Source organism: Amphibalanus amphitrite, unplaced genomic scaffold, assembly GCF_019059575.1.
Source record: "Amphibalanus amphitrite isolate SeventyFive unplaced genomic scaffold, NRLGWU_Aamphi_draft 000809F_arrow, whole genome shotgun sequence".
NCBI classification, from domain to species: Eukaryota; Metazoa; Arthropoda; class Thecostraca; order Balanomorpha; family Balanidae; genus Amphibalanus; species Amphibalanus amphitrite.
This window is the reverse complement of record NW_024882303.1, coordinates 68,045-78,421: the sequence shown is the minus strand read 5'-3', so window position 1 is coordinate 78,421 and position 10,377 is coordinate 68,045. Positions and strand designations below refer to the sequence as shown.

Genomic DNA, 10,377 nt, shown 5'->3' with positions numbered 1-10,377 from the left:
GTTAAGGTCAAACGAAATGACAACTTTCTAAGAGCATTCGTCCACTAGAACCCATAATGATATGAGAACGTCTGAGCTGTAGGGCACACTGGTGCAAAACAGCCGGCAGTTTATAAGAATAAAACATTTGTTTTCGCTGCCATGGTCCCATTGCCACATTTAGAAAAAATAACCTGTAAAAACTTCGTTCCAGATTGGTCTGATGTTTGGGATATCCGTGATAAGATGAAATCATTATTTTCCACTATACAATATCGCTCAATGAAATGCTCCAAAATACTGAGAACACTTGTCACATGGCGCAATGCCGTATTATAAAGCTAAGATACAAAGTCACATTGCCAAACAGTTCCCTCCCAGACCAAGTTCACCACAAATGCACCAGAAGCCGCCACAGATAGCTAACCATCACTGATAGCAAACAACCACGGCGCTTTACATATAAATTACGATACAACAAAGCACTATGTCGTTTTCTAAACAGCATCGTCAAGTGCATGGACATTTTTTCTATGACAATAGTTGTCTTTCGTTGTCACGTTGAAGCTATCCATCTAGAATATGTCAACATCTGTAGTGTTCTTTTCTTCCCAAAAATTGTTCATATACGTCCAGTCTTCTATATTCGTGTCGGCACTTTTGCAAAGCTGAAAATACCTGCAACGTTCCAATGAGATCGTCAAACTGCCTTCTAAGAACAGGATATGCAATTCTACGTGTATTACAATAATTCTACAAATATTTATAAGTACATGAATGTTGAACTTTAAGCCATACTGACTCAATTTGCTGTAGCTATATTGTTTGCAACATAAGCACACTGCGTGGCTCGTCACTCGCAGCATCCAACACCAACACGGCCCGACCGGGATACTTACCGCGGTGTCCACGCCTGTTTGCGCTTGGATCTGGCCTTCCCAGCGCGTCGCTGCTTGTCCTCCAGCCTCGCCTTCTCAGCGCCTGCCTTCTCCGTGTCTCCCGATTCGAGAGCTCTGATGTCCGGCCGCAGCCTGCCGGCAATACCGAGCCGTCACGCCGGGCGGTGGGTGTACGGCGGCACAGCCTATGTGCAAGTTGGTGCCGTGCGGTGCAGTCTACCTATCCAGTCGCTCGCCTCCTCCCGGCCCGTGTAGCACTTCCGGCGAATGGCCGTCGCTTTTGCCGGCCCAGCTATTTTCAGTTATGTTTTTCATCTAGTTTTTTTTATCTTTTCATCTTTTCATTGAAAACCTAACAAGAAATTAGTGGGCCCGATGCTTATCAGTGACAGCTAACACACCAGAAGCATGATTTAGCGACGCTGAAAAACCTAAAAATAATGAGTTAGTCTGATAATACTAATAGGAGATGAAAGGGAGGAAGGAAGGGAGAGAGGGGAGAGAGATAGAGAGAGAGAAAGAGAAAGAGAGAGAGAAAGAGAGAAAGAGAGAGAGAGAGAGAGAGAGGCAGAGAGAGAGAGAGAGAGAGAGAGAGAGAGAGAGAGAGAGAGAGAGAGAGAGAGAGAGAGAGAGAGAGAGAGAGGAGAGAGAGAGAGAGAGAGAGAGAGAGAGAAAGAGAAAGCTAATAATACCTTTCGGCCAGTGCGATACAGTGGCATATCCAGGAATTCTATTAGTTGTGCCAAAGATAACACCGACCTGCTGTCATGAATAGCTTTGTGTAAGCCCACTATCCCCTGCATGCATCTGTCATCCTATGTAATCAATGTTACTATTTCGAGCTCCAGCTCTGCGGCTATATCTGCAGTATTCAGCATACGTTCGGGGCGGCGACAGCGGCTCGATTTGGCTGGTATGGGCGCGGCCGGCCGGCCGACCGGCCGACTGACCCAGCGGTCGTCATTGCGGCCGCTGCAGCTTTGATACGGCCATTGAACGGACCGTAACGAGGTAATTAGGGGCGTATGGCTGGTGGCTCAGCTTGGGGACGGTCGGTGGAGTCTAGGAGGGTTGATGGGTTGTAGGACGGTTGGTGGACTGTGGGACGATTGGTGTGCTGTAGGTCAGTTGTTGGGCTGTGGGATGGTCGGCGGACTGTGGCTCACTTGGGTCAGTTGGCCAGCTGTGTGGGTATTTGTAAGGTTGTGTGGGTCAGTTGGAGGACTGTGGATCGGTTGGTTGGCGGACTGCGGGCCAGTTGGTGGACTGTGGGATGGTCGGTGGCCTGTGGGACGGTTGGGTCAGTTGGGTCGCTTGGGAAGCTGTGTGGGTAGTTGGAAGAGTGTCGGTTGGTTGGCGGACTGGGAGTCAGTTGGTGGACTGTGCGGGTCGCTTAATGGACAGTGGACTTTTTATGATCAGTGTGACAGTGTGCCGTGCCCTTGCACTAAGTGCATGGAAAGTGACGAGTGTAGAGAGGTACCTATCTATCTGTATTCTTAGAACATTTTATCAAAGAATGTCTTAGAACATGTTATACCACTATGATAAATTTTCTCAGTTTCAATTCGCTACGAAGTTCGAATCTACGCATCTCAGATTTACAGTCGTGCAACCGGCACCAACAAAATGTAAAAAGTTTGTGGAACAGATAGACAGATAATAACAAGATTTCCCACTTATCACGCTGCGCTGCTATTCACAATTCTATTCACTGTTGCAGATTCACCAGGGCTCAGCCCGACATGCCATCAGTCCCGCTGGCGGCGGGTGGCGGACAGGACAGAGCTCGAGCTCACGAGGCCGCAGGGAACACTTCTGCAGGGACGCTCATAATGTGATTTCCCCAGCCAGACAGTGACATCCATATTTATGACTTTTGATCCTCAGCGATTCGAGTGAATCCACAGAGGTGCCGAGCGAGCACCAATGTCTTCTCTGGAACTGCGGCAGAGTGGCGCATCCAGGATTAAAGGCGCGGGTGGGAAATCAGAAGCTCAGGCAGGTTATCATCTGAGAAATACGGCCTGGCTGATGGATTGTGCTGAAATATGAGCCTTACATTCGTTAATTTTCGTATATTGTCATTAATTTATTATGTGAAATGTGACGTAATCCTGAAGTAGGACATCCTGTCACAACTCAGACACTTAGTGGTTGACCAAATTACCAAAGTCGCCATTGGGCAGTGCAAGATCACCCGAGCTCAGTCATCAAGATACGCGAAATCCACAGCGTCACATGATAACGTGATGTATCTACAGAAGATCAGGAAACTTATATAACAAGTCAACAAAACTATGCGTGCAATTACGAAGTACAGTCATTGCCTTAAACATGCATATCGGCCCTCCCTTTCTCACCTTTCTCTCTCTCTCTCTCTCTCTCTCTCTCTCTCTCTCTCTCTCTCTCTCTCTCTCTCCCTCTCCCCTCCTCTCTCTCTGTGATTTTCTTACCGCGAGTCGGTCCTGCAGAGCTCCATATCGGGCAGCAGCTCGTTGAGCGACATGGCGAACCGTGTAAAGTGGTAGTACTTGTGGGCGTCCACCGGCGGCGGCTCGGCCTGCCACAGGGTCCGGCTGCCGGCTGACCCCAGCGAGTGACCCGAACTGCTGCGGCTCAGAGCTCCCTCGGCCGACAGGTCGTCCGGAGAGTCATGCTCCACGTTCAACTGGTGATGGGCAGACAAAAGAGCAGCAATGTCAATGGCAGTGTGATCTAAGCACGTATTTTGGCGCGTTGGTGACACATTTTAATGGGTCGGCAAATGGTTTTGTCTTTCGATTGGTGTACCGATGAAGGCTTGTCGCAGATATATTTGAAAGCATTATAGTTTCGCTATTAACACGCGCAGTGGAAGGGTTGCGAGTACTACGCCCAGTGGAAGAGGGGGGCGGATGTCGCCCCCCCTAAGATCTCAGCTCCCACTGGAGCTAGAAAGACGAAATTTGGAGGGTAGGTGGGGGCCATGGGGAACTCTGTTGTGTGTGAATTTCATGACCCTAGGTCAATATCTTCAAGGTCAAATGAGGTCAAATGTGGTCAAATCTGCCATATTAGCGACTTTTTTGCGTTTACACGCCGATAACTCAAAAAGTTACCGGCCGATTTTTTTAAAACTTTCACTATACGAAAGAGCAAACATTTGTGAGTATGTATGGTGAATTTCTAGATAATCCAACAATAAATATGGCAGTTAGAAGCCTGCTAAGGGTAAGATGTCGCCGGCTGAAGCGGCATCGGCCGACGCGGGAAACGCGGCAATCACAATTTTGTGTTTACACACTCATAACTCAAGTTGTTACAGGCCGATTTTCAAAATTCTTTAACCATATGATTGCCTGTACATTTCTCAGTCTTCTCACCGAATTTGACGCGAATCTAATATAATCAGCGGTAAGGAGCGCGATGTAAAGACGGAACCATCCCGCCCCGGCACAGTCTACAATTCAGGCGGCGCGTAACGGCTAGCGCCGGCCGCCGCGCCGCCGCGCCGCCGCGGCGGCATGATGTTTGACTTTACACCGCTATTACTAGAAAAGTTGTGAACCGATTTTCTTACTTCTTGCGCGAGAAGATCCGCAATTCAATTCTGGACAGGTAGCCGAAATTTCACATTGATATTGTACTTGCGGCGCGAGTTATTGGCGAAAAACAGGAGGGGTGGGCGAAATCCGCCCCCCCCCCTTCCACTGCGCGTGTTAAAATTGTTTTGGAAAGGAGGAAAAGTCGTCGAATAATTATATATTTAGGTATTTATTTTTAGCGAAAATGCTCCTCCAATGATGACTGTATAGCAATAAAGCGCCTAATTGTGGTTATTTCATCATCCACCTGTGCTCCTGAAAAGAAGCTCCCACTGCGGCACGCGGTAGGAGCGCCTTACCTCTCTATCTGAGTGACTGCGGAATGGAGCCGTAGTGATGCTGTTGAGTCGTGAGAACATCTTCCGCGGCCCGTGTATCGGCGACAGACCCGCGCGCCGCTCCGTCTCCTGGCTCGAACTGTGACGTCATAGGACAGGTGGGTGGGATAAGCCCAGTGACGTCAGCAGCAGACTCAATGACGTAAGACTCGACGGGATTCGAGATCAAAATTGCTTTACCAATGAGCAATTCAGAATCCAATTCAAATCCTGTTCTGGCGTTCAATATAAAGACACACTCACGGTGCATCTGTTTCCAGTGAATATTCATGACACGGTCCAACAAATAACCGTAAATCTCTGGATAAGTGAAGTCGCTATCGGATGTATTTACCAGATCCTGCTATCATAAGGTAATGACTCTGTAAATTACTTTGAGTTCGGGACTTACCCGAGTCTCTGCTCGCTCAAAGAGAGATTATTTTCATAGGATTCAATGTCCATGCTTCTCAGGTACTCAGTCCATTTCCCGTAGAGGAACCGGTGCCGCGTCTTCCTGGAAAAATTGCTGGGATTACATTGCGAACTACACACTACACAGCCATGCGCCGCAGTGGATCTGTCTTATCGATTATTGCATCAGCTGCATGAGACTGTGCTATAGATTTAAATCACGCCGGAATTCATATATCAAACAAGAACAAGCCATTGAAAAAACTTATGATCAATCATAATCGTTTGTTTATTGGGGCTTAAGGGCGCGCCGATGATCAATCGTAATAAAAACACTTGACAATCAGATTGTGCCGTGCTTACATTCTGTCTTGAATGAAGCCTTCTACCCGATGAGACGACTTCGAGGAGCTAGATGACTTGAACACGAGAGTGCATGTGTCTCCTGGGAAAACAGAATCCTTTATTGTATTACAAAGGAAGACACATTGGTCTCATGAACGGAACACTGGTGAACACTTTCTGACAGAAAACTCATCTCGGATGTAATCAAGCCATAGGAATGTTGGAATGTAACTTAGCCTGCGCAATATTGTGTTCACTTATTAAGCATGCCGTCCAGTTAATTACAGCAGAGATGTCGAGATTATACGGTAGATATAAAAGTCCAGCAGCATCCACAATATGTCCAAGGCCATCTATAGAAGGTACAGTCACTCCCCCGCCGACCAATCAGAGACAGATCCTGAGTGACGTCACCCCTGATGCTCGAAAGGGGTACTCCATTCCTTTACAACGTAAAAATGACTAACTTCATTTGAAGATTGTTGGTGACACTCTACACATATCGCTCAACCATTGATGTCATTGGAAAGTCCAAATAATTTTCTAGCGATGAAAAAGAGCAGCAATATGCTAAGAAATGGCTTGTTTTGAAGATATAGACGATTTAAAAACCCTCTGCAGTTGCAGGAAAGCAACGTAAAAACGCATCGAGCTTATATTTTTACTATGAATAAATCATTTTTCAGTAAGTTTTTAGATATGGTATCGATTTATTCCACAACTTTATTACAATATTTTTATTACTTGGAACTTTATTTCAAAATAATATTTTCAAAAATGGCAACTGTTGGAAAGTAGCTTTGAAGCGATTGTGGCGCGCCGCGCCATTATTGTCCTGAGGCCCCCATATGATGTCATCAAAAGTGGAGTGACATGGGCCTGAATATGTCAGCGCCGTTTTTCTCTCTCTCGCAAGGCTCACTTTGAAAACAAACGGTGTCCTCACGGTGCATGCGCTGCATATTTTTTTTTTCGATAATAACAGTTGTAAATGACACGTTGATAGAAACATTTTCCAAATCCCGCACTCACGTTGCACCATCAAACTCTGTAGAATAATATCCTTAAAATGTGCAGAACAGCTGCTGACCTGTTTTGTGGTTGGTGATGGTCATGGTTCCCTGCTGCTCAACCCACAGCTTCCCCACCACCACGTTATGCACGTAGCAGTTGACGTTGCTCCACGTGTACGTCTCTTCATGACTGAAACACGGAATGAGATGCCTTTAGCAAATGATGAAACACGGAATGTACCTAATGCCTTTAGTAAATGCAATACATACCAGCAGAACGGTCAATTCACTGCCACAGTTCATCAGACTGAGCCATGATTCTAACCAGCTTCTACATTTCAGTATAGCCTCAGCTTTCAATCTCCAACTAATGCACCGCCTTGAGCCTCCGATCATCAGACCTGAAGGATATTGTTATAGCCGATATCTGCGCCCTATTCGCATTTCTGTGCAGCAGCCAGGAGGGTTATTTTTGTCAGGATTTCATCAGCTCCCGTCAGCCCAGCGTCCTTGCCTGGGCAGGATCCCATCTGCCCTTGACCGGGCAGCTCTAAAACCAGCGTCAGCCAGCTGTCTTTACTCCTTACCCGGGCAGATCCGCAGCAAGGCCCAGTGTGCGTGTGCCCACCTGCATTTACCTCGATAGTTCTACTTTTATATCCCTGTCTGTCCCTACCAGGGCAGCTCCGCAGCAAGGCCCAGTGTGCCCACCTGCCTTTACCTCGATAGTTCTACTTTTATATCCCTGTCTGTCCTGATCATGGAAGTTCCCAACTATTCTTACCTTGGTAGCTCTGCACAGCCAGTGTGCCCATCTGTTCTTATCCGGTTAGTTCTAAAACCAGCGTACCATCCATCCTTACCCGGGAAGTTCCACGGCTAGTGTGCCTCGCGGGCTGATCTCCAGGGAACGTCCGAGGAACTTGAGTTTGGGATGAACCGAGCCGTGAAACTGGTACTGGTCGCCCTCGGCGTGGAAGGCCGTGACCGGTGGGTGGTGAGAGACCTGCTCACACACCATCCTGCCAGAAGGGGGGGGGGGGGGGGAGGAGAATGTCAGACCGGATATACTTGGTCATATGCCATCATGTCGGAGGGGGGGGGGGAGGGGCTGTAAGACCAACGAATCAAATAGTCATGCTGTTCGTATTTTGTGATATGAAACCAAACGAATATATTTTTCGAACAGCATATGCTCATCAACATCTCCTAAAGACGGTAAAAATAATAAATATTAGTCTCATGAATACATTATTTTGGTTGTTAACCTACTTGTAAAAATGCATACATCTTACAATTACTATAGGACCGTTACAATTCCAATATCCTTCAATCAGCTCAAATCTGCTGAATTCATCGTTGTTCACTTGAGGTTTCTCCTCAGAGACCAGAGAAGCCCCGCATTCGTCACGGCCGCTTTGGAATCCCCACTCAGCTGGCTCGTGAAGGGATGTCGTTTCGTGCCGCAGCAGCTGCTTTGCATGGTGTGCAGGTGTTTGCACTACGTGACCGGGCCGCCACTTAATTGTGAAATGTTCGATCGGCTGTGTTTGACTCACAGTCGCTGTTCGTGAGGTGGAGTTTGTTGTGTGCTGTCTGTGGTGAGTCCGATCGATGTCGGCCGAGTTGTGAGTGAGGTCTGCGTCAGCTGTCGTTGGGTAAGAGCTCTCACCTGAAGCCATTTCTCTCCAGCTCGTAGGTCTCGCCGAGCAGTGGGTTGAACGGTTTGGCAGTGCGGCCCCAGTTACAGGCCAGACCGCTCACAGCGAACGCCGCCACCAACTGAAAATGAACACGGCTCACGTAAAGAGCGAAATGCAACGGCCACATGACGCGTTTCCTCAGAAAACAGAACAGTTATGTAGATGTGGGTGAATAAGGGATCTTCTATGACATGTAGCTATTATATTGCAATCCATTTGAAAGTTTGGCCATTAGCATCCTACTGGTACCGAGACCAATCCCTTTTCGACTGATGCAAGACTTTATCTCATTATGCGACTTATCCCGTGACTAAGCTCCATGCGACCGTCTCGTCGGAACTGACTCAGCGAGTGACGTCCATAATATGGATGCTGGGACTAAGCTCCGTATGACTGGTGCTGTGACTGAGCTTTTCCGACCGACTTCCATGCGACTAATGCTGGACTAACCCCATTTGACTGATGTTAGACTGAGCTCCATTCAATTGACCTCTGTGACTGATACCGGGACTATGCAACTCCTCCGACTGATCGGTGACCTCCATGAGACTTATGCCAGGGACTATAAGCTCCTCCGACTGATACCAGACTAAGCTTCACATAACTAATCTCCATACGACTAACTTAACTCCACCCGACTGACCTCCATACTACTAAGCTCCACCCGACTGACCTCCATGCTTGAATACACCCCACCCGACTGACCTCCATAGACTAAACTCCACCCGACTGACCTCCATGTGACTAAACTCCACCCGACTGACCTCCATGCGACTAAACTCCACCCGACTGACCTTCATGCGACTAAACTCCACCCGACTGACCTCCATACGACTAAACTCCACCCGACTGACCTTCATGCGACTAAACTCCACCCGACTGACCTCCATACGACTAAACTCCACCCGACTGACCTCCATGCGACTAAACTCCACCCGACTGACCTCCATACTAATACACCCCACCCGACTGACCTCCATGCGGCTAAACTCCACCCGACTGACCTCCATGCGACTAAACTCCACCCGACTGACCTCCATGCGACTAAACTCCACCCGACTGACCTCCATACGACTAAACTCCACCCGACTGACCTCCATGCGGCTGACACTGTCCTCCTGGCCGGCGGCGAGCTGCAGCAGCTCCGAGTATTCCATCAGCTCGGCCATCCGCTGCAGGAAGCTCAGCGGCTCGTTGAAGCTCACCGGCATCGGCACCTTCGTCAACTCCTTGCCGATGCCGCCCTTCAGCACCGACCACATGTTGAAGTCGTCGCCTAGGATGTGCTCCCGCGGCAGACGGCTCCTGCGGAGAAGTTGGAGCTTATCAACTGAGCTATTTGCGTAAAATAAATTGCATTGAAACGTTTCCTTTTGATCTTAAGATCAAGTCGAGGATTAGTTCATTGCAATATTACAGGCCGTGTTGCATTATCTTTTGCCTTGTGGTGCTGTTTTAATGTTGATTTGGTCTTCCCATGCCAGCAGTAACTCAATTATCGTTACCGCCACGGTCGGTATCAAGCAATATCCCTATTACTGCAAGGGCTGGCGCGGCGCACCATGACTGCGTGCTCTGGGGACGTTTGGCGCTCCCACCAACGTTATTAAATTCCTCTTCCCAGGGGTCGGCGAACGGCTTGAAAGGAAATGACCCATAATAAGGTGACAATCAATACATTCCGAGGCTAACAATGAGAATGAGATCGGTACGAAAATGTGCGCAGGTTTCAGCTAAAACACAAATGAAAAGCGAATAGCTATCGCTAAAATTGCATTGTTTGCCTTGGTGTTTTATAACTAGCATCGATTTCAGGGAAGCATTTCTTTCAAATACGGTCAGTGTTTCCGAAATACGTCCAGCCTTATCTGGTCTGATTGGATCTGTTCCACTTCACTCCCTCTGGAGTCTCCATCTGTTGAATCTTGCTGACGTCACTAGGTTGGCGTCTGGACGGGCTGAGGGACACTGGAAGGAAGGGGTAGAGGATACCCTGCCGGCGGGACCTACCTGTAGCGGCGGCCGTCCGACGGCGGATGGTGGTCCGACATGGTGTCCGTTCTTGTCGCCGCTGACGGTCACCTGAAGCGGTCTCGGATGGCCTCTCCGCACGTCTCTCC

General features: G+C 48.3%; 1 protein-coding gene across 1 annotated transcript; it reads right to left on the bottom strand.

Moving 5' to 3' along the window:
* On the bottom strand, positions 1 to 10,377 carry LOC122366464 (oxysterol-binding protein-related protein 2-like). Its single transcript, XM_043338758.1, has 11 exons — positions 10,268 to 10,377; positions 9,352 to 9,562; positions 8,227 to 8,336; positions 7,418 to 7,576; positions 6,632 to 6,744; positions 5,560 to 5,641; positions 5,195 to 5,299; positions 4,765 to 4,882; positions 3,335 to 3,549; positions 879 to 1,010; positions 1 to 657 (listed from the first exon to the last, which is right to left on the bottom strand). Exons 1-11 carry the CDS (start codon positions 10,306 to 10,308, stop codon positions 555 to 557), a joined length of 1,389 nt encoding a protein of 462 aa, XP_043194693.1. The 5' UTR covers positions 10,309 to 10,377; the 3' UTR covers positions 1 to 554.